Source organism: Zootoca vivipara, chromosome 5 (genome assembly GCF_965207765.1).
Source record: "Zootoca vivipara chromosome 5, rZooViv2.hap1.1, whole genome shotgun sequence".
Lineage (NCBI taxonomy): Eukaryota > Metazoa > Chordata > Lepidosauria > Squamata > Lacertidae > Zootoca > Zootoca vivipara.
The window spans coordinates 86,767,998-86,791,440 of NC_142588.1; the positions used below are offsets into that span (position 1 = coordinate 86,767,998).

General features: G+C 43.3%; 1 protein-coding gene across 3 annotated transcripts in view; it reads left to right on the forward strand.

Annotated features, from left to right (window-relative positions):
• The window catches only part of USP13 (ubiquitin specific peptidase 13), a 66,932-nt gene extending 44,531 nt beyond the window's left edge, over positions 1 to 22,401 (forward strand). Inside the window, exons 9-21 of one of the 3 annotated variants that reach the window (XM_035133042.3) lie at positions 1,033 to 1,104; positions 1,811 to 1,904; positions 7,625 to 7,750; positions 9,094 to 9,247; positions 10,689 to 10,863; positions 11,269 to 11,357; positions 11,574 to 11,750; positions 12,419 to 12,445; positions 15,529 to 15,672; positions 16,551 to 16,717; positions 18,000 to 18,162; positions 20,175 to 20,259; positions 20,907 to 22,401. In XM_035133042.3, the coding sequence (XP_034988933.3) occupies positions 1,033 to 1,104; positions 1,811 to 1,904; positions 7,625 to 7,750; positions 9,094 to 9,247; positions 10,689 to 10,863; positions 11,269 to 11,357; positions 11,574 to 11,750; positions 12,419 to 12,445; positions 15,529 to 15,672; positions 16,551 to 16,717; positions 18,000 to 18,162; positions 20,175 to 20,259; positions 20,907 to 21,000 (1,567 nt within the window). In that variant the 3' untranslated portion in view covers positions 21,001 to 22,401. The remainder of the gene's footprint in view (positions 1 to 1,032; positions 1,105 to 1,810; positions 1,905 to 7,624; positions 7,751 to 9,093; positions 9,248 to 10,688; positions 10,864 to 11,268; positions 11,358 to 11,573; positions 11,751 to 12,418; positions 12,446 to 15,528; positions 15,673 to 16,550; positions 16,718 to 17,999; positions 18,163 to 20,174; positions 20,260 to 20,906) is intronic. The other 2 variants (XM_060274355.2, XM_088669215.1) reach the window with 2 other exon arrangements.
• The last annotated feature ends 1,042 nt before the right edge of the window (positions 22,402 to 23,443 follow it).

Here is a 23,443-nt window from a genome sequence, read left to right on the forward strand (position 1 = left end):
TTATACACCACTCTTCTACTGTTGTACTTAGAGCGGCTTTGCAGCAATAAGGATAAAAACAGAGCACTAAAACTATAAATGCTCACTGGAAGGACAGATCGTGAAGCTGAGGCTCCAATACTTTGGCCACCTCATGAGAAGAGAAGAATCCTTGGAAAAGACCCTGATGTTGGGAAAGATTGAGGGCACTAGGAGAAGGGGATGACAGAGGATGAGATGGTTGGACAGTGTTCTCGAAGCCACGAACATGAGTTTGACCAAACTGCGGGAGGCAGTGGAAGACAGGAGTGCCTGGCGTGCTATGGTCCATGGGGTCACGAAGAGTCGGACACGACTAAACAACAACAAAACTATAAATATACAAATCGGACAGATCGTTAGAACGTATAATGAGTGGTATTCAATGCTTCCCCTTTGCTGACGAAATGGGAGGGAAGGAACTTCCCGTGATTCCTGTTCTTCCTCTCTGCAGCCACCTCTGCCCCTGAAATCTGTTCCTGAAGGACCCCCAGTCCTCCAGAGCAGATTTTGAGGAAGTGCATGGGAAGGTGGAATGGGTGAACATTTCCTTCTTCTCAGGTTCTGCTGCCGGATGCCTTCTGTCAGCAGTGTGGAAGCATTGGATACTACCCAATGCAACCAGTCCAAAGAAAAAACCAACAGTAGTGAGAGACTAAAAAGTGTTAGCAATTAAAATCCACCAGAAGTAGAATTAAAAGATGCTATACAGTATGTTAAAAGCCCATTGAATCGGGTGTCTTCAGTTTCTGACAGAATAGAGATGGAGATGGTGTCTGGCTGATGGATTTTGACTTGGGGAGCATTCCAGACCTCAGCACTGCTATAGAAAAGGCCCGGCCTCTCATCCTTGTCACAGTGGGCATATTGAGATGGCAACAAGAACCTCTGAAGTAGATTTTAAGGCCTAGGCAAGACTATATGGGAGCAAATGGTCTCAGCAAATTATGTCAATGGAAAACAATCTGCTCTATTTGAACGTTCTCTTCTTCCCCCACAATTCTCTCTGGATAGGTACGTGGGAAGCCTTCCAAGAATATTTGACTACTCTCCTCTAGACCCAACACAAGATTTCAACACACAAATGTAAGTGGCAGGCTTCATATTAAGCAGCAGATTTCTCTGAATGGTTGAATCTCCCACATTGTTCGTTGCTTTAATAACCTTTATGAGGTACCCAGACAAACACTGTTCTGGACATGGGGGAAATCTACTAATTGCCTTTTGTCATTCTTATTAAATGACAGATTTCCTTTTGAACTTGGCTAGTGGCAATTATTCACGGTAGCTTTATCTTACAGTATGTAATTGATTATAAAGCTGACTTTAGCTGTTTCCATTCTGTGGATAGTGCCAAGCATTTGTTGATTTTGTTTGGTTGTTCAGTATTTGTATTACTGCTTTACAATTTTAATTTAATTTATTTTTGGAATCACCTGTGACATTTGAGAAATGATTGTGCTTGATTGACTTTGATCTGATCGCTGTCTTTGATTTGAGCTGGACATTCACCAGAGTAGTCCTGTTGTGGTTTGGAGAGTATTTTCTCCCACTGCAATATTTTGTATGGCTTGCTGCTTTTTGGAATGGGGGTGCCAAGAGGGAAGAAGCTTAGTTGGATCATAGTAAGGATGTGTGTTCAGGGTGTGTGTTAACAGATGGGCCACAATTAGCCTTACTTTCACCCTCCTGATGTTTTCTCCCTACTCTGAGCCTGGTGGGAAACATTTTGTGTGCTTTCTCTCTCCTCCCCTACTCCCACCCCACCCCTACCCCCCTCCCTCAACTACAGGGCTAAATTGGGACATGGCCTCCTTTCAGGCCAATACTCTAAACCACCAACGAAATCTGAGCTCATTGAACAGGTGATGAAAGAAGAACACAAGGTATTTACCTAGCATGCACACCTTGATAACTAGGTAGAAGAGGCACCCAGGCAACACGTAGCTAGCCGCTTGGGTGCCCAGGGCGAGCTACCTATGGGGGTGGGGCAAGCTGCCCACTGGGCGGGGCGAGCCGGGGCAAGGTGTGCTGTGTGGAGCCTCACCGCCACCTCACTTACAGCTGTAGGGAGGCTGAGCCTGGGGGAGGCAGGCAGATGCAAGCCCCATGCTGCTGTTTTGGGCAGCGCAGAGCCTGCAGGCATCCGAGCCACCTGAGCGTGGTTAGAGCGCCTGCAGGCCCTGCGGTAAATGCCGCCCCCCGCGGTGTGGCGCCCCCCCACCTAGCTACGCCTCTGTCGACAGATCTGGTCTGTGCCCTGCATCAGCTGAGCATGGCTCCCCAGAGCACATTCTTAGAAATAATCTATAATGCATTGGCAGCGCCGTAGCAAATCTGCTGTGGTTCCTTGCCAAGGTGGCTCAGTGTGGAATGAAACCCTGAAGGCAGAAAGCCTGATAACTGCTGGTGGCAGATATACCCCACAAGCAGCCCAGAGTCCTAGCCAGAGTAAATGCATATAGAAACAGGACATATCTGAATATTTTTAAGAACTGCAGCAAGGAACACAGCACAGATTTGACTTTAGCACCTCTGAGCAGTTGAGGACAGCCTTTTCTTTATCTTTCCTTTAGTGAGGCAGTTTTGTTGCATTCTGGAAGCAGTGCTTGGAGCTAGTATGTTTGGCCCACTGGGGGATTAAAAAAAAAGATATATTTATGGCTGCCTGCCATATAATATTTGCTTTTATTAGGACACTGTCTGGCATAGTTCAGCTTGTGTCTAGTTATCGTTTTGTGTCGCTGTCGATCTTTTGTTACCCTAAAACTTGGAAACTCGCATTGTCCCCACCCTGCCTCTTCCTCTCTAAGGTGGTGTGTTTGGAAAGGAAAGGTCACCATGTAATGGATACAGGAGATGCAGTAGCTGGAGAGGAATTTTTGTTCCTGGAAGAACTACTCAGAGTAAAGACAGTGGTGTATTTATAGCAGGGTTGCAAGTTCAACCAGAAGAGTAATTATTTGTTTGATTTTTTTTTAAAAAAAGGCTTAAAACTTTGAACTGAGTGATTACTCAAAGCTAATTTTAGTCAGCTGAGGCAAATTCTAATGGGCTAGGGCCAAGAGTTAAAGATATGCACCTTCTGCTTTTGGGAGGCTGTTTTGGTTCTGGTATGTTCCTGCTTAAATCAGGGATTAAATATAAAATGTTAAATGTGGCATAACCCCCCCCCATATTTTTTAAAGGACTCACCTCCTGTATCTATTATTATTATTATTCATATTATTATTATTACTACTACTACTACTACTACTATTATTTAAAAATACACATTTCCCTGAATTGGGTTCTTAGTGGTCACCCATCCAAGTTGCTAATTAGGGCTATATTTGTTTAGCAGCAAGATGGTCCCAAAGATGGCATTTCCTTTCTAAATGATAGTGGCAGCTTTTCTTTCTTAAAGTCTAAGCTATTGCACTCCTCAGGATGTATAGAAAGGCAGCTGTATGGAGGCTTTGCTAAAACGAAAATTTATTTAAACGTGGTTGGTTTATCAATTAGCTAACATAGCAGTCCTCGGTTTATAGAGTCCCTAAAGAAGATGGGGGAGAACGGAGCTTATTCACACGACCAGCAAGTTAGTTCTAGGGAGAGCCTGTGCATTTTAGCTCCTGGTCCGTGATGAGGTGGCTGCATTGCCTCTGCCAACATATGAAGTGTTTTGATGTACCGCTGCAGATCTTGCTTCTTGGTTGTTTTTAGTGGTGTTCCAAAATCTGAACCCCTTGCATAGTAGAGCATGTGTACGACTGGCTCAAGCCAGGATGGGAGCCAGTAGTGGTGAGCTTTCTCAGTGGGTTTTCTTTTACTAATCTTCATCTACCCCCTATTATTGCCTTCTGGCAAGAGCAGAATTCTTGTTTCTGAATGGCAGTAGGGTGCTGAGGCCGGGGGAATGAGAGAAACCACAGCTGCCCTGTCTTTCATCACTAGAGATAAGTTATGGGCATGCATGGCTCTTTGCTTCCCACATTTGTATCCTGCCTATCCTCTGGATAGTAACTCTGGAGTAACAAGCATGGAATTCCATTTTACCTTCAAAACAATGGTGTTGTTGAAGTTAGGCCAAGAGCGGGGTTTTGTGGCAGAGTAAAACCACTCTTGCCACTCCCTTCTTGGATCAGGATCATGTTTACAGTAGCCTTTTCCCAAGGGTCGTGCTATTTGGTGGAACTGCTGCATCGATGAAGAGTTGATGAGGAAAGTGTTGAGCCTCTGCGTGATCGGTGGAGTAAAGGATGCTTTGACTTGGACATGGGTGGAGGACTGGATGAGAAGCATCAGCGGATCCTTGTAACCAACGTGGGCTGGGGTGCCCAAACTCAGTGCAGCCAAAGAGTTTTCTGCCTATATAACCTCCAGAAACAAAACAAGACAAATGCAAATCCCGTTGCTGATGTTTTGCAAAGCTTCACCATGTTACTGTCCCCCTCTGCCCCAATCTCTCGGATTACCTGTACAAAATCACGACTTTCATATTATGTGTGAATCCAGAATAATTTATTGGATATCGGGAAATTGGGCAATCTGCTTTCTCTGACCGTCTCACTGGAACTACCTGTTTGCCTGCCCCCCCCCCCCCGCCCCATGAAAAACGTAAGTTCAATTTATGGGGAGGCTGGTCTGGAAAATTCACACAGGAGAACGAACATGTGTTAAATCTCGTTTGATGCTTATCTCAGCAGCTGTGGCAAAATTGAAAGAAAGAAAACATCTAGAGGGAATGTTGGAAAAGATCGGTCTAGACCTTGAGTGACTTTTTTAAAGATTTGGACATTAGAATAAAGACGGCAGCGTAGACAGTTATTTATGATCCCAAGATTTTGAAGCATTGGGAACTCAAATTTTTTTTTTATGATTTGGCATATGATTTGGTTTAATTGATATGTATTTGTATAATTTGGAATATTGGAAATATGTGAAATAATTGTGTTTTAATTGGAAAATTAATAAATAGATTTTTTTAAAAAAAGAAAAACGTAAATTCAAAACCTATTTAGCAAAGGAGCCCATTTCAGCTTTACTTCATATTAATGCACTGCCATCATGGGAGGCAATGCGGTCGAAACAGAAGCATCATAGCAATGATTAATTTTACATTTTCTTCCTCATTTTTTTAATAAAAAATGTAACAAGCTTTATTAATAGTCTTACAGTACATTACATATATATAGTACATCTCTTAAAGTAAATTGAAATTTCAATCATGTACACAAAAAATGAAAAAAACCCACCCATATACTTATATTTTTTTACATAATTATGAACCTTAAGCTTCAGCTGTATTTATGCTACTTTTTATGCGATTATTAACAAAAAATTATTAGCAAAGATTATTAACAAAAAATATAAAGACTTTGGACTTCCTGTTACCCACTGAAGATGGACCCCTAGTGGGCAAATAAGAGTATTGTGGCCAATTTTTTTCTTTGTTTCTTTTTTGCTTCCTTTTTTCTTACCCTCCTTGTTTCTCCTTTTTCTTTTTTCTCTTGGGCTGGCTGTGTTGTTGTAGTGGTTGGTGTTGTGTGTTTGTGGTTCTTAATTTTTATTTTTTAATTTATATTATTTACTCTTTATTTCCATTTTTTCCTTTTTTCTCCTTTATCTTTTTCTTTTTCCTCCTTTTTCTTTGTTGTCTTATATACTTACTAAATTAACCAACTTTGCAAGTATATTAAATTCTTCGGATTTAGAAACAAACTATACTTGGGACTGAGGAAGAAATTATGCGGCAATGCCAATTTTAGTGTAAAAATGGTCCGTCAGATTTACTCGGATATATCTACCTTGTTTTTCACACCGATACTGTGGCACATTACATGGTGCCTGTTAACACGCTTCATAGAGAGCTGCTGTATATTTTAATTTATTGCATCTTTGGAATCCATCCATCGTTGGATGACGTCATTGGGCGCCTCCTGCCCAAAGCGTTTGTGTGAGAGATTGAATGATCTGACCCAGCTTATTTTTAGCTAAACAGTTTTGCAACTGTTGATGGGGAAAGTGTTGCCAGAATTTTCTCTCTTGCTTGCTCTTAGTGTGCGCTCTCTCTTACACACACACACACACACACACACACACACACACACACACACACACACACTTTAAAATCTGCCTGTGCACTGCAGCAGATTAGCTTGGCAGGAGAAGGAAATTCCATAGAGGATGCTTTACCAAAGTAAATAATAAACAGGAGATTTGGGGGAGGGTGGTATAAGGAGGGTGTGTGTGTTCAAGGGTAGCAATCACCTCTCATGAGCCACAGCCAGCATCTTCAGTGTCTGTCAATACCAAGAGCAAGAGCAAACATGGCAGAAGAGCAATAGCCTTCATGCCCTAACCAGATGGACCCTTGATCTGATCTGCCAGGGTTCTTCGCGTGTTCTTATCCTTCTCTCATGCAACCAAAACTCCAGGCTTCACAAGAGGGGGTGGCTATTAAATCAGTTTCAGCCCATAGTGTGAATGCGTCCAACATTGCATTGCCCAGGTTCCCAGATCTCCTGGCCCAACAGTTCGTGCATCTGCATTTCTCCTGCCCCTTACCCATGTGCTTTCCAGAAGACAAGGGCTACAGCTCCTACCATCTCCAATCTCTGACCATGCTGGCTTACCTAAAAACCCTTGAATCTTGATATGTCCCTCTTTCAACAAGCCTTCTGAAATCTTTATCCTGGCTGTTATCTTGCCTTGTGTTTTGGATTGGTTTTTATGTACATGCCATTCCAATTTTTATATTTATAATCATTTTTTAAATGTGTTTTTAAATATATTTGCTGCATGTGTTCATATTGTCAATGGCTTTGAGATGCCTCATGGGAAGCGATTCAGAAATGAAATGAAACAGATAAAAAATGCTGCCCTACTTGCATTGCGTGAAGGCAGCATTTACCTATGGTGCCCGTTGCCTGGCAGGTTTGATTTTTTTAAAATATTATTTTTTTCTAAAGCTTTCTGACACAGAACTAAGCAGCATACAAGGTAGCTGGAGTTTTGTTTTGACTTTCCTTCTGTCTGCAAGGCAGTAGAGGGCATATGCGTATTGCCCAAAATAATTTTCAGAATTCCCAGTATCTCCTTTCACCTCCCTGAAATCATTCTATAGATGTGGGGAAATGTAAAGACAATCCCTGTAAGGTGTGTTGTGCATGCTGGTCCCTGTCCATTTAGCAGATGGGCAGGAGGAGTGTTACCTAAAGCAACCATAACTAAACTAAAAAAAAAAGGTGTCATTGTGTACATTTGGAGTCACACATGCATGACATTTCGTCTTTTTCTGGAGTCGTGGGGGTATCTGAAGACTTGCTGCCACCTCCCACCTCATGTAGAACATGCATATGCTACCAAGCGGCATTGTGAATTGCACCAGTTCGTCCCTAGACTTCCCATGTGTACCTTTGGGCAAATAATTAAATCTGTTCCTCTCCCAATGGGAATAGCTCATGGGGAATAGCCCAATGGGAATAGCTCATTGGGTAACTGATACTGAGAAAGATGGGAAGGAGGATCATAACAGTGGCACAGAGCACAGTTTTTGTCACATGCAACAAAGCATTAATTACAAAGCGTTATGGCATATTTTATTCTGTTTTTTTTTTTTTAGCCTCAGCACAATGGCATCTCTCCTCGCATGTTCAAAGCTTTGGTAAGCAAAGGGCACCCTGAATTCTCCTCCAATCGGCAGCAAGATGCACAGGAGTTTCTCCTGCACCTTATACATCTCATAGAGGTGAGCAAGAGTTAACTACTACTTGTCTTGTCTTTGCTTGTATCTGACAAAAATGGTACTGTATGTTAGTCTTGTATAGTAGTGTTGGTGTAAAATGATTGATTGATTGGCATGGGACCAGAGGTGTACATGGCACCTTTGTAGATTTACATCAGCAAAATATGATGTGCCCTTGCCCCAAGGAGCTTACATTGGAAATCTTGCTGTTGCTGCTATTAGGTTTATTATGCGGACTTCACCACCAGGTCCCAGGGTGAGCCACAGCAGTAGGGAAGACTGGAAAAGGAGATGATTCTTTGATCTTTACAAAATAATAATAATAATAATAATAATAATAATAATAATAATAATAATTTGCTGGGTTAGAAGAATCTATTTCCAGCAACTAATTCAGCGAAATCGGGACATTTCTTTTCAGATAAATCAATTGAGTCAATGGACGTGTAGTGCCTTATCATATTTTATCTTGAGGAGTTCCATGAAATAAATCAATAAAAATCAATTCATGAGTCTCTTAAGTATCGACATGGGAGAAAAGTACTTATTGAAAGCTTTTATTCTTGGACACTGACAACAAGGCCGGAGAAACTTTCACAGTTGTGTGCATAGAGCATTGTAGTGCGGAAATAAAAGATTATTTCCCACCACCCAGTTGTGTCGGTACTACTTGATTGCAAAGTAGGGATTGTAGTCAATGCGAGTCCTACTCAGAGTAGACCTGTTAAAATTAATGATCAGGATTAGCTTGTTATGCTGAACTAGTTGGGCCATTGGCCTCATCCAGCAGGCTCTTCTTACCATTTCTTCCTTTTGGAGTGTAAGAAATTTAAATTTCTGCCTGTCTTGTACTCTGTGTGATGCTTTTGAGACATAAAACATCACATTCCCTCCCCCTAAAGTGTAGTAGGTATCAGTCATGACAATTGCAAGTTTTCAATATGGCTGTTAAAATTTCATGCTGAGGAGGTAGCATATCAGTTTGGACTCTTACTCTTTGTATGTTATTGTGAGAATATGGGAACAGCTTCAGTGTGGCTCCTTCCTATCATCGGCAACACTTCTGAATACCAGTTGCTTGAAACCACGGGAGGGGAGAGTGCTCTTGCGCTCATGTTCTGCTCCCTAGATTCCCACAGACATCTGGTTGGCCACTGTGAGAACAAGATGCTGGACTAGATAGGCCTTTGGCCTGATCCAGCAGGCTCTTCTTAGGTTCTCACCAGCATCACCCCAGCTCAGAAACTAGGACAACAAGGAGATGTACTTTGGATCGTCGCATGTGGCCTGGTTATTCTTGCGCTGCCATGATTGTCTAAGAGGTCTGACCGGTTTTCTCCCTTCAGAGGAACCCCATTGGTTCAGAAAACCCGACCGATGTCTTCCGGTTCTTGGTGGAAGAACGTACACAGTGCTGCCAGTCCAGGAAAGTCCGATATACCGAGAGGGTGGACTATCTCATGCAGTTGCCTGTAGCAATGGAAGCTGCAGTGAACAAAGGTTAGGCGGGAATTAGGCTATTTTACATGTGTTGGTTTTTGCATCCTTCAGAAGAAACGTCTGGGTTCAGCTCAGTTTATTCACGCATGCATGTTGTTTCAGCATCACAATCACTTGCATGTGTGAATGAGCCATTACAGATTTAACTAGGTTTAACTACACAGACAAAACTTTCCCTTTCTCCTGCCACCACCTCAGATACTTGTGTGTGTGTGTGTGAGAGAGAGAGAGAGAGAGAGAGAAACCAGTTCATGCATCCAGCCTCTAGTCAAGTGATGTACACACATACATGTGTGATACCATCCTTAGTTTTACGCAAAATACCTGAAATGCTGTCCTTTAAAATATCCTGGCTTCTGAGTCTGTCCCTGCAGCTTGATGGAGGTAGCAACTGTCTCTCATGCCTTGTTACGATGTCGTTTCTACGGGGACATACGCTCAGCATTTATCACCCCTGCTATGCAAAAATCTACAAATGGGTCTGAACTCCAATGCTAGAAATCTCTGGTAGTGGACAAAGATCCAGATATCACGTTAAAGGTGGCCAAATTCTGTGTGATTGCCATAAAACTTAGGGTGCAAGCTGTGATATCATCATGATTAAGGTTTTAAAGGACAACTTCAGGTTATATTTTAGTGAGTAAGATCTAATTTATGTATTTTAACTGCTGCTATATCTGTACTGTCCCTGTTATACCGAACTGCTAATTTAAATGTATCCCTATTGTGTTTCATGACTTCCCTGATTTTGTATGTGAGCTGGAACTGGTCTGTGACCAAAATAATAAATTCATTCATTCATCCTGACTTCTGAGACCAGATGGATTAAGTGGAATACTTCATGACGATCAGTGGAAATTTGCACTTTGAGGGAACCTCTTCTGCGTTAGCTGAGATGGAATCCCAGAACGTTACAGAGGATTATTTTCATGCAAGGCACTAGTCAGGCCTGTTGGGCAACACTGCTGACCTGTTTGAAATGACAGTTGAGGGCACCCAACATTCTTCTTTCTTCTGTATATTGCATCATGGGGGGAATGGTGACACAGGAAATTGCCTTGTCAGACCATTGGTCTATCCAGCTCAGAATTGTCCACACTGACTGACCTCTGGGAAAAGGTCATAACTCATCTCTAGCTTCTTCAGGTAAGGCTGGGAAGGACACCTACCTGGAACCAAGAGGGTTACTTCCAATCTGTGTAGACAAAACCGATCTGTGTGGACATGGTATGAGGCAGCTTCCTATGTCTTCCTAACCAACTTCAACCTTAACTGTAAATCCTAGATAGCAAAATAACAAACCATGCTTATGGTTAGTGAGGAAAGAAACTTGAAGGAGACTGCATGTGAGAATGCAGTATTTATTATCTGAGTGCCTCACATAAGGCTGTCCATTCTCCACACGCAATGGCCCTCTGTTGTTGCTTCTGTTCCTGGTTAGATGAACTGATTGCTTACGAATTGAAGAGGAGAGAAGCTGAAACTGCAAGGAGGCCCCTGCCGGAGCTCGTACGCGCCAAAATCCCTTTTAGTGCCTGTTTGCAGGCCTTTTCAGAACCAGATAATGTAGAAGACTTCTGGAGCAGTGCCCTTCAAGCCAAGTCTGCTGGAGTTAAGTGAGTCTGCAATTTGTCCTGTACATGGGTATGCATGTTAAGAGAGAGAGAGATGTTCTTATGAAGCTTCAATCGCAGCCTCCTGAATGGCTTGGGAATACAAATAGAAATAGGATTAAATTCAGGAACCTTTGTATCTGTGTTTGTGGGGACTGGCTTTTCCTTGCTCCTCATTGCCTCCAAATCCCCACTCCCAGCTACATATTGAGTACATAAGAGGATTCCTCCTGGATCAGACCAGACTCCAGATTGCTTTTGAACAAATTAAAAAGTCCCTGGTCCCAATACAGATCCTTCAGTCTCCTTCCATTCTTCCAACATGAATCTGTTTTTGAGTGTGGCACTCTTTTGGTTTTGCATTCCTATGGCTCAGCTTCATTCACATGAAATTGCTTTTGTTTCCAGAACCTCTCGCTTTGCTTCATTTCCTGAGTACCTAGTAGTACAGATAAAGAAGTTCACTTTTGGCTTGGATTGGATACCTAAGAAGCTTGGTATGTGCTCTGAATATTCTGTTCTATATTGTCCTGGGTTCTCCTGTAAGGTTTCCTGGGATTCCCTGAGAGCACAGAAACCATTGTTATGGAGAATCAGTCCCTACTTTTTTTTTGTTTAGTACTAAAGCACTGGGTTTGGGGAGCTGAGCTTTAATGTTCCTGTAATGTATTTGCTGTGCATCTATAGGCTTATTTGCCCTGCTGTGTTTGCAGAGGTTTCCATAGACATGCCAGATCTTCTGGACATCAGCCACCTCCGTGCCACAGGCCTCCAACCAGGAGAGGAGGAGCTCCCAGATATCTCTCCGCCCATTATCATTCCTGATGACCCCAAAGGTACTGCCTGCTACCACGAGGATCTCTACTTCCCCACCATTCTCCACCACAACTGTTAGTTGAACTTCTTTTCTGTTCCTTTGTCACTTTTGCTCCCTATCTGTTCACATGGGACTTCTTCTGGGATGACAAGCTCCAACATCTCCATGGCACATCCTTTGCACCGCAGCCATTGGGCGCTGGGCTTATGGGTGTGAGAGGTGTAGCCAGTTATAGAATTGAGGCCTGTTTCCTGGTTTAGTAAGTGGGATTCCATTCCTTGACAAAATTTTGTACAGTGTGGAGACAGGAATTGAGACTGAGCTCCAAAGACACAACCTGGAAGTACTGTATGTATATGAGGAGCAAGCAATGGAGAATGAGGAGCCTACTCAAGCATAGGCATTGGGGTAGTTCTGGTGGGCCACAAAGTACATAGAAGATTGAGGACCTGATTTAGAGGAGATGCATAGATGTGGTCAGCCTGCAGGTGTGTGCGCACACCTATGCAACGAAGCAGGGGAAGGTGGACTGAGCATAATTGGTTAGGCCAATGGCACAGATCCCTTTGACCAGATCTGAAGCCCTAGTCCTATGGAAACAAGCACATCTAATGTCCGAACAAGGCCTTGACTCTATAGCAGTGATGGGATCTAGTGTTTGCACCCAACGCAGAACTGGCCAGCTTCCTCTCTCTCGCCATCCCAGTGCACACTCCCTCACTTTGCCTTCTTCACTTTCAGATGGCATGACGAACCATTTCATGGAGCGTATGTATTTCATTTCATTCCATTTCATTATGTTGGCTTTATTTATTTTTTAAAGGCTGTTTTAGTGAACTTATTTGCTGCTGCGCAGGGGTTCTCTATCTGTAGAGAGATGCATGGAAGCTCTTCTCTTTGGGCTTTTAATTGTGCCATTGTTTTGAATGTCTTCCAACCTATTCTTAAAGTTTGCTTGATTATGTGAAAAGTACCAGGGAGACATCAGAGACTGCTCTCCTGTGTTGGAATTGTCTTCATCTTTACTCCCTCACAATTGGTTTAAGGCTTGGGAATGCTAATTTTCTTTGGCATAATTCTTTGCTCCCACATTGGACGGAGCATCAGATTTATGTATTGCCATTGGAATAGCCTTGTTGGATCAAACCCACGAAACAGTCTTTGGCTTCCAACAGTTGCCAGCCAAATACTTCTGGAAAGCCTACAAAGTAGGGCATGATGACAACAGCTCTCCCTTGTTTGTTCTGGCTTCCTAGTATTCTGAGGGTACTCTGTTTTGGAACGTGGAGATTCCATTTGGCCATTGAGAGACATATTTTCTTTTTCTGCAGATTAACATCTTCTGACCCCAGGGCCCAGTTTATCAGATGGGAATAAAAAGGAGCAGATTTAGATTTTTAACAAATCCGATTGAATCAAATCACCTTGGAATGTGCCTGAATTTGGGGGTGGGAGAATTGCATAATTGATTTTTTAATAATTTTTTTTGTTTATTTTTGGTATTTTAAATAGGCTGCCCAATAACATCCAAGCAGTGATTCAAAACATAAATATTGCAGGGTTTTTTTTTAAAAGACCTGAGAATTTTTTACAAGAAGCTTTACATTGTATGAAAATAACCACAAGGAATATGCCAGATGAGACTCTCTGAGGAGGGGCACACCCCAACCGGGATGCCCAATGCCAGAATAACCCAGCAAGTAGAAATATAAAACATTAAACCTAACACCGAAGGGTCGCGAAAAGCATTGTGGGACTGAGGAAGTGGGCAGGGTCAACGGGGGAGAGGCCCACAGGTGAGATGGGAAGGTTCTCTGGACTAGAGGTCCCCCACTCTGCATTAAATTGAAGACTTCCAGCCTTAGCTGTCTAGTAGACAGAGCACTGCTGTTGCACCTGGAACATTTGGGCTGTTTGCTTGACAGTTAATGGCTCACCTGAAGCTAATATTATGGTCTCCATTCTGTATTCCCTATGCCAATTTGCTCAAGTGGCTGGCTTTTAGTGCTAAGGGCCAGAGCGTCCTGAGAAATTTCTGCTTCCAGCTGTGCAATAGATTATGGTTCCAAGACTATTGAAAGTTGCCCTCACTTTGCATTCTGCCTTACACACATACACCCCACAATGCAATTGCGGATTCCTGTGGATGATGAACCATAACATTGGCAATCCTGTCTGAGTTTAAATAGACTGAAGCTATTGCCTTCAACTCACCCTTTTGCCAAACCTTAGTGGCAAATCTGTTGCTGAGGCTCCAGTAATGTATATGGTAAAGGTAAAGGGACCCCTGACCATTAGGTCCAGTCGTGACCGACTCTGGGGTTGCGCGCTCATCTCGCATTATTGGCCGAGAGAGCCGGCGTATAGCTTCCAGGTCATGTGGCCAGCATGACAAAGCCGCTTCTGGCAAACCAGAGCAGCACATGGAAACACCGTTTACCTTCCCGCTGTAGCGGTTCCTATTTATCTACTTGCATTTTGACGTGCTTTCGAACTGCTAGGTTGGCAGGAGCTGGGACCAAGCAACGGAAGCTCACCCCGTCACAGGGATTCGAACCGCCGACCTTCTGATCAGCAAGCTCTAGGCTCTGTGGTTTAACCACAGCGCCATTTGGAGTAGCTGTGGTACAGAATAACCTGGGAAGCTAGCATTGCGATCCCTCTGAAATGTTCCTGTGTCTCAGCATAGGTAAAAGGTAAAGGGGCCCCTGACCATTAGGTCCAGTCGTGACTGACTCTGGGGTTGCGCGCTCATCTCGCATTATTGGCCGAGGGAGCCGGCGTATAGCTTCCAGGTCATGTGGCCAGCATGACAAAGCCACTTCTGGCGAACCAGAGCAGCACATGGAAACGCCGTTTACCTTCCCGCTGTAGCGGTTCCTATTTATCTACTTGCATTTTGACGTGCTTTCAAACTGCTAGGTTGGCAGGAGCTGGGACCGAGTAACGGGAGCTCACCCTGTCACAGGGATTCGAACCGCCAACCTTCTGATCAGCAAGCCCTAGGCTCAGTGGTTTAACCACAGCGCCACCTGGGTCCCTAGGGAATAGCAAATGCCTCAACATGCCGATCTTTGTAGGCTCTAAAAACCATTTATGTGCTTGCATTTCAGTAGTGCATGTTCATTTTTCTCTGAGTGATTTATGCTTTGTTATTCTTTAGAGCGAAACTGAGCCTGTGTAAATGCAAGATCATTGTAGAAAGTTACACAGATGTTCAGTTGTCTGCTGGTCTTAGCAAGTATAAAATTGAATGTGACATTCCATGCACACTAATGTGTGCACATTCCATGCACACTAATGCTAGGGTTGTGTGTTCTGGACAATATATTTTTTTAAAAGCCTGAACGTTACAATTTGAATAAATTAACAGGAGAGCAGATCTGCTAAGCATGCAAAGTGTGTGATAATTAAAAGGCATTTTCAGCATTTGGAAACCTCAAAAACAGGACAGGGCTCAGAATTGGAAAAAAGATGAGTGATTAATATTAGAGGGTGAGAGTAAGGTTGGTGGCAGCCAGGGCTATAAAATTAACCATCTTTCTCTTTTACTGGATAGTTGGAGTTTCCAACAGATGCTGCCTCAACCTTTTTATTACAATTATGAGGGCCAGAAAGGTTTTGAAATGGGCAGCAAATTGCGGGTGCTCAGTTCTATGAAAACTGCACATTTTGTGCCACAGCTGAAGCGCAAAGCCCTGTCCATTGATGGGGTAGGATGGTGTTTTGCTTTGCTCTGTTTTGTTTGACAGCTTCTCACATTGGGAATGTCCTCTCTCTCTCTCTCTCTCTCTCTCTCTCTCTCTCTCTCTCTCTCTCTCTCTCTCTCTCTCTCTCTCTCTCTCTCTCAGCTCCAGATATTGATGAATCCTCAGTGATGCAGCTAGCTGAGATGGGTTTTCCACTGGAAGCATGCCGTAAAGCTGTCTACTACACAGGCAACATGGGTGCTGAGGTGGCTTTCAACTGGATCATTGCCCACATGGAAGAACCAGGTCTGTAATCTGATTGGGTGCACATATGTCTGCAATAGACACCACCATGCCTGCTAGGGCAGTTCTATGCTTCCTTTTAGTTGGAAGCAATCCACAGCTTCACCAGCTTCCTTCACTGTTCCATCCTAATAATAATAATAATAATAATTTATTATTTATACCCCGCCCATCTGGCTGGGTTTCCCCAGCCGCTCTGGGCGGCTTCCAACAGAAAAATAAAACACAATAATCTATTAAGCATTAAAAGCCTCCCTGAACAGGGCTGCCTTCAGATGTCTTCTAAAAGTCTGGTAGTTGTTTTCCTCTTTGACATCTGTTGGGAGGGCATTCCACAGGGCAGGCACCACCACCGAGAAGGCCCTCTGCCTAGTTCCCTGAAACTAGGCTTCTCGCAACGAGGGAACCGCCAGAAGGCCCTCGGTGCTGGACCTCAGTGTCCAGGCAGAATGATGGAGGTGGAGACGCTCCTTCAGGTATACTAGTCGAAACAAAATTAAAAAATTCCTTCCAATAGCACCTTAGAGACCAACTAAGTTTGTCATTGGTATGAGCTTCCGTGTGCATGCACACTTCCATCCTAGATTAGCTTATCATTGCAGAATAATGGGTGTGGGATGGACTTTGCAGGTATCAAGTCATCTGCTTCCTGCCTTGCAAATACATCTGTATGAACATAAGTGGAGTCCTGCTTGATCAGTCCCAAACGTCCACCTAGTTCAAAGTTTCTGCTTCCCACCATGGACCCCACAAGCAAGGCGTAAAAGGAACAACCCTCTCTTGTTGTTGCTGTCCGGTGACTGGAACTCAGCTTCTCCTGGTTTAGAAATAGGCACTCAATTTGCTTGCATAGATTTAAATATTTGCTGCTTATGTTCCAGATTTTGCAGAGCCCTTAGCCATCCCTGGTTACGGAGGAGCCACTTTTCCTGGGGCAGGTGGAGCAGCAGTTGTTGGGCTGGATAACCAGCCCCCAGAAGAAATGGTTGCCATCATTACCTCTATGGGCTTTCAGCGGAATATAGCTTTCCATGCGCTACGGGCAACAGTGAGTCGTCCGGCAAATTTGGGGGTCTATTTTTAGCACAGATGCAGACATCCTCCACTTCCTCATCAAATATGACTTTCAAAAGCTGGTATGGTAAATTAATGTCATTATCCAAAGCAGAACAAGCCCTTTAGTTGCCATTAGCAGTGGCAGCAAGACATTTGACAAAGGAAGACCTTGCACTACTTTTCCTTTGGGGAATTAAGTTCATGCAGCATCCTGTTCATAGGTACTGGTTAGGGGAAAATCTTGGCTGCAAAATCTTCTTTGCCAATAGCTTATTGAGGGTTGGGAAGCAGCTTTAGGAAGACTGGCTTGAGACTTTTAAAGAGAATGCAACTCTTTAACCAATACTCAGAACGTCTCCGTTTGAGGTGCCTATTTATAGTTTTTATAGCACAGCCTGCCTCAACCTGGTACCCTGTCATTCTTTGTTGCAACGGATGCTTGCCTGTCTTTTAGAGATGCTTATCTTCTGCTGAAAGTTACTACACTAGCCAGCAGGTTGATGGCGAAAGGCATTCTCACCTGGTGAGGATGGGAAAGAGCTGGGGTGGAAAATTCAGAAATGTGCAGTTTGAGTAACAGTGAACTGAATAAGAGGCTTATAGAATCATAAGGACAAAGTTATCTGGGCCTGAGATTGATGGGCATGAGCTGACATAATTATATGAATGACATGGATAAAGTAGGCTGTAGCTTGCAAAAGCTGATGCTGAATTAAGTTAGCTTGCATTTTTTATTACTGCTGCTGCAGCAGCCTGAGGGCGCCATTCATTTGTTGCCCTCCCCTGGCATCATAATATTTGTAACACTTGCTCTTCCCATTGGTTAAGATAGAGGATTACTTGTCCAGCTAGGGGAGGGTATTCTTAGTTTGGTACCAGACCAACACAATCTGTCCAAACTCTGTGGGTGGAAGTTAAATATGACATAGGAGCAAATATGGGATTATGGCAACCACATTGCAGAATCTAATAACAGCTGCTCTGCTGAACTGAAGGAGACTCTGTTGGGGTTGTCACTGTCCATGGTGCTTAAATCAACTCAGCTATGGCTTTACATGAGCTTCAGACATGTTAAGAAGAAGAAGCCTCTCTACTGCAATGAGAATGTCTCCATTTGCAGCAGGTTTTGTCCCTGCACCTTTTGTTTCTGTTTCCCATACAAAGGGAACAATGCAGCAACAGGTTTTTATGTTTGGGAAAGGGCACCCAAACCACAATGGTTGTACAGATGCTGATGGCTGTGTTGGCTATTTTATTTTCCTATTGGTTGGCAGAATAATAACCTGGAGCATGCATTAGACTGGATCTTCAGTCACCCAGAGCCAGAGGAGGAGAACGAAATGACTTCTGAAACCATGGACCTAGAGAACCATGTGAATGCCAACATCCTTGCAGAATCTGATCCAGAAGGACCCAGGATCAAAGACGGCTCTGGGCGTATGTTTCCCATAGGCACTTTGCTTTGCTTGTTCATATCTTATTCCCTTTCCCCAAATGTATTTGCTACAGTTATGAATCACTTTTCCACTGTCAATGGAAATGGTGGTATACAACCATGTACAAAATGTACAATTATCAATCAGTCTTAAAATGACAAATACCAAAATCAATTCACTGAAACTGCCAACACAAACTAAATGGCTAAAGATCAACAGTAGCAGTATTAAAAGCCCAAACCCTCTCAAGATACCCTGAAATGCCTGTCAGAATAGCTAAGTTTTGTCCAACCTTGTAAAGGTCAGCAAGGAAGGATAGGTTCATTTGTCTATTTTATTCGACAAATGGGGTTATTTTGTGCTGCATGAGTAAGACCAAAAAAATGCAGTCTAGTCATATCTGGTCTATTTTTAAGAATTCTAATTATGGCCAACTAAAAACCCTAAATCAGCAAGTTGGCTTTTGAGTTCTACAGACCTCTTCCTGATGCAAAAAGGGAATGGGAAGAAACATTTTCATAAGCACACCTTCAAATGTACAATATTTGTTGTAACGATACGCTCGCTAAGGAGCCAGGATTCACTGCAGGTCCCCTGCTGAATGTATGCTTGATGGCAAACCTGGGCTTGTTACTGTGTGCAGTCAGTCATACCTCAGGTTACAGACGCTTCGGGTTGCACATTTTTGGGTTGTGCCCCATGCTGAACCCGGAAGTACCGGAATGGGTTACATCCGGGTTTCAGCGCTCGCACATGCACAGAAGCACCAAATTGCAACCCGTGTGTGCACAGACGTGGTGCTGCGGGTTGCGAACGCTGCGGGTTGCGAACGTGCCTCCCGCACAGATCACTTTTGCAACCCGAGCGTCGACTGTAATGTGTGAAACAATTCTTTGGTGTGCAGCAGACCTCAGGTTTAGCCCCTGGCAACTCTCATTAAAGTGCCTCTGGTGGCAAGTCTGCCTTTGTCTTAAGATCCCATAGCTCTAGTTAGACTAGATAATGCAAGCTGTGTGGACTTTTGATTTGAAGCAGCTTTTGATACAGATGCCCAGAGGGGGCAGACATTTGTCTGTGCTGCATGGACACATTTAGACTCATGTTTTCTCCTCATTTTTATATCTGCCCGTAACAAAAGATAATCTGCTTCGGTTTTTTACCTCGATGGTCACAATGATCCTTGCAGGGAGGAAAATCCAAAACTAGCCGCAAGATGGAGCTGTTGGGCAGCAGCTGAAGAGTACTGAGCAGAAAGAAGTATTGTAGACCACAGTCACCTTAGAAAGCCTGGAAGTAGCAAATAGTGCTTGACTCTGTTTCTCACAAGGTTTTTGTGGGGCCATCTGAATAATTGGAATATGGAAGTGTATTTTGGGGCATCATTATAATTATTTGGTTGGAGCGCAGTGGTGATAACGCCAATGTTGCAGGTTCTATCAGTTTAAAATATATTCATAAAAACAAGCAATAAAATATAATATCAAACATTTGAACAATTTCTCCTTAATTCAAAATACCATTAATCCCAGCAGACATCTATAATCCAGGGAAGGTTAAGTGTGGCTGAGATTGTGATATGACTCCTCTTTGCACACGACAAAGTATCAAAACACATGGTAGATAATCTCATATAACAGTTGCTATGCCAGACCCAATACATTTCAGTATGTTTCTCTGTACAAGCATGGGCTGTAGAGGGGACAGAGAGACCATGCCCGGTTTTTACTTCCGGGTGTGTAAGTGTTTACATTAAGTCTCTCGACTTTCTACATGCATGTTCTGTGCTATTTTCCAGATGTCTGTTTCATTTCTAAAATGGATTTCTTGGGAGGGAGGGACAGACGAGCATAGTATGTCCCCCTGAATTCCCTGAGGGAGGGGAAGTTTCAAAATACGATGAGTGAACGAATGGATAACTAACATGATGCTGGCAAGATGCGACTGCTGGACTTGGCTTACTAAGGACATCTCTTCACATCCCTGCTTCTCATATTTGGTATTTTCCTTGCACAGGATATGAACTTTTTGGGTTCATCAGTCACATGGGAACATCCACAATGAGTGGCCATTATGTTTGTCATCTCAAAAAGGAGGGAAGGTGAGTAGGTGGAACTGTTAGATAATATAAAATGAGTAAAACTACCAGGATTGAACAAAGCTCGAAGTGAGCATGGCACTTTGGTCCTAACCACTTTTTCGTGGAAGCAAATTCCACTGAAAGGACTAGGGCAGGCTTCCAAGTTAGCATTGCTGGAGCTACCTGACCTTTCTCCTCCTTTCCACCTGCCTCAATCCAATCATGCTCTTGTCTCCTAAGCTCTACTGTTCCCCCTCACGTTCTGTCCTTTCTGGCAAGATTCACCTGCATTGATGTTGGGCCCATGCTTATCGCTTCTCTCCAAATGCTGACACGAACTCCAATCTGAACATGGCTTTAATCCTGCCCATGAAATGCAGCATGTTCCAGCAGATCCCTGGACGCAGTCTGCAACCCCCCAGTTTACAGCAGAAAAAAATAATCCTAAGATTTTCAGCAAATGATATTAAAAAGACCAAGAGGTATCCAGATTGGGCAGTAAATTCCTTTGCTGTTTGAGAACTCTCAAGGCGGATAATCCAGACAAAAGGATGCTGGGTAAGGGTAGGATTCTGACCTATGTGGAGCCCTGCAGGATTGGGCATTAAGCCTGATTTCTCAATACACTGATTGCTTTTTTCTTTTTTTCTCCCATCTCTTTGTTTCAGGTGGGTGATCTACAATGACCTCAAAGTCTGTGCCTCTGAGCGACCACCCAAGGAGTTGGGGTATATTTACTTTTACCGCAGGATACCAAGTTAGGCCTTAGTAAATGCCTCTCGGCCTTAAGAAGCCATAAGCCTTTTTCTTCTGCCAAAAAGTCGTTTCAAACAAGCAAAGCCTTTGGACTGCCAAAAGGAGCAAAAAGGAAAACATTTGGGTACTATTTATAGCTTAAAATCAGGATCAATCATTTGATGCCTTCTTACACTGTAGTAGAGGAATTTTTGGTTGGGTCACAGTGCGTTCTAGGATTTTTTAAAAAATGTATACACTTTGTGGCGACCTTAAGGCTGTTCTGATCACTAGCGGAGATTGCAACAAGCAACTGGAGAACACGAGACTACTCTCAAACTCTGAAACACCCACCTTCTTACCTCGCAAGTCAGTTTCGACTCTCAACGACTGTTACGGAATCAGTGATGGTAGCCAAGCCACTGCCTTTGACTGGGGAGTTTACCACCACCCTGAAGGGAATGTTTGGTGGAAGATCTGTTTGCCAGCCTGAAAAAGTGGCTTAGTTGTGATCTCTGTTGTATCTCCATGGTTAGATTTATTTTCCCCCTTTTTCTTTTTTGAATAGCACTGTGTTATCCCAGGATGTAATGGCCCAGAATATGTTGCAGATGAGGGCGTGTGAAATCAAGGTTAATAACTGAAGCTAAGGGAGCTTGGAGTTTGGCCAAACAAACAAACAAATCTGGGTGTTCAATCCCCCCCCCCAAAAAAAACACAACGGTGCTTTGGGTGGCTTCAAAACATATCTTCCATTTCTATGCCTTGACCTAGCAATTGCTGATGGTTCGAGAACTCGCTTTATAAGAATGTGCTCATTTCACCCAATTCAGTGGATCGGTATGCACATTTGTGTCTGTGCATGTGTCTGCTTCTCCCATTGTGAGATAAATCCTCACACATGGTTCATGTAGGGCTGTGGATCAGCAAACTGCAACTTGGCTGTTTTTCCTCCTCGGTTATTCATGCTTTTGCATATAAAGGGAAGTCCACTCCATGGATCTCCATGACAAGTATTCCCATCCTGCTCCGTAACGTTTACAAGTGCTCACCTTGTGACTAGCTCTTGCCCCACCAACCCAAGGAACTAGAGTTGTTACGATGACAAGATGGGGGAGAGTCACAGGGTGAGGACATGCAAATGTTTGTGGATCGGTTGGGAATCCTTTACCACAGAAGGAGACCCCATCAGGGTCGTAAAATGTACTGGACCCGAAGTCAGTCTGCTTTGATTTTCCTTCCACTTTTATGCCACTGTAGTATTTCCTACAAAATATTTTAAAGATAGGGACCCTTTATGGAGAAGCTAAAATATATAACCTTCCCTGGCAATGATGCTCCGTAGAGGAACCGTGTCTAGCAAATATGCAGGGAGTCCTGTTCCTCTGGCATAGCTTGTTTAATTATTTAAAATTTCTTCCCATGAAATAGCCTGCTGATGGATTGATTTTTTCCCCTTCCATTTTAAAACCATCATACTGACTTGTCAGCAGTTTGCAAAGGAGCCAAGTATCCCTTTCTAAAAAACCTCCCCACTGCCTCCAATGTCTTCTTTTCAATTTCACACTATTTTCAAACTATTTTCACTGTACTATTTTATGGCTTTACAAGCGTAAAAGAGGGGATGGGTATTTCCCCCCTCAATTCATTGTGTGAACTCATAGGCCTGGTAAGTTCTTTTTTATTACTTGCCTTTGCCTCTGTTGAATTACTGGATTGTTAGGGAATTTACAATGGCAAATAAAGTGGTGCCTACTGATTTGGGTCAAGCATATGCAGCTGTTACCATAGAAAACAGCAGACATACCTGTATCAAGCATCAATCTGCAGTAAATGACATACTACTTGCGCAGAAGTTCAGGAGCCATTACAGTGTGTGTGTGTTTGTGTGTGCATGTGTATACATGCACATACACAGAGTTTCTTTATGGAAAGATCGGTGTTTCAGCTATTTATGCTTGGAGCCAGCATCATTTGAGGCAAATGTGATGCTGCTTAAGACCTTGTATCTCAGGTTAGATTCTACAAATGAACAGCCACAAAAGGCAGAAAGAGGCTTTCGAGCCCAACAACACTGCGAGTGGTGAATCCAAAGCCTATATCTTGGGGCCTATTCTACCATCACCACTTTGCTTTATTTACAGCACTGCTACAGGCATGCTAGAATGCTGATCTGTCTCGCAACCTAGCCCCAGGCTACTTTCAATTACAGCTTCCCAAGTCACTATGAATGTACCACAAAAATTTGCTGGCTGATCTGCTGCTATTTGCTGTTACCTTAGAATGTGTCTAATTCTGATGATTTCTGCAGAGTCCGGATTTATCACATTGTGCTTATTTAAATAAGGTCTCCTGTGCCTGCGAAAATTCAGCAAAGTGGTCTTTCTTCCACCTTGTGGACGTATAAGGGCTCGTTCAAAGCAGGCGAGATCTGCTATGCCAGCATCTTATATCTAGGTGTAAATAAGGG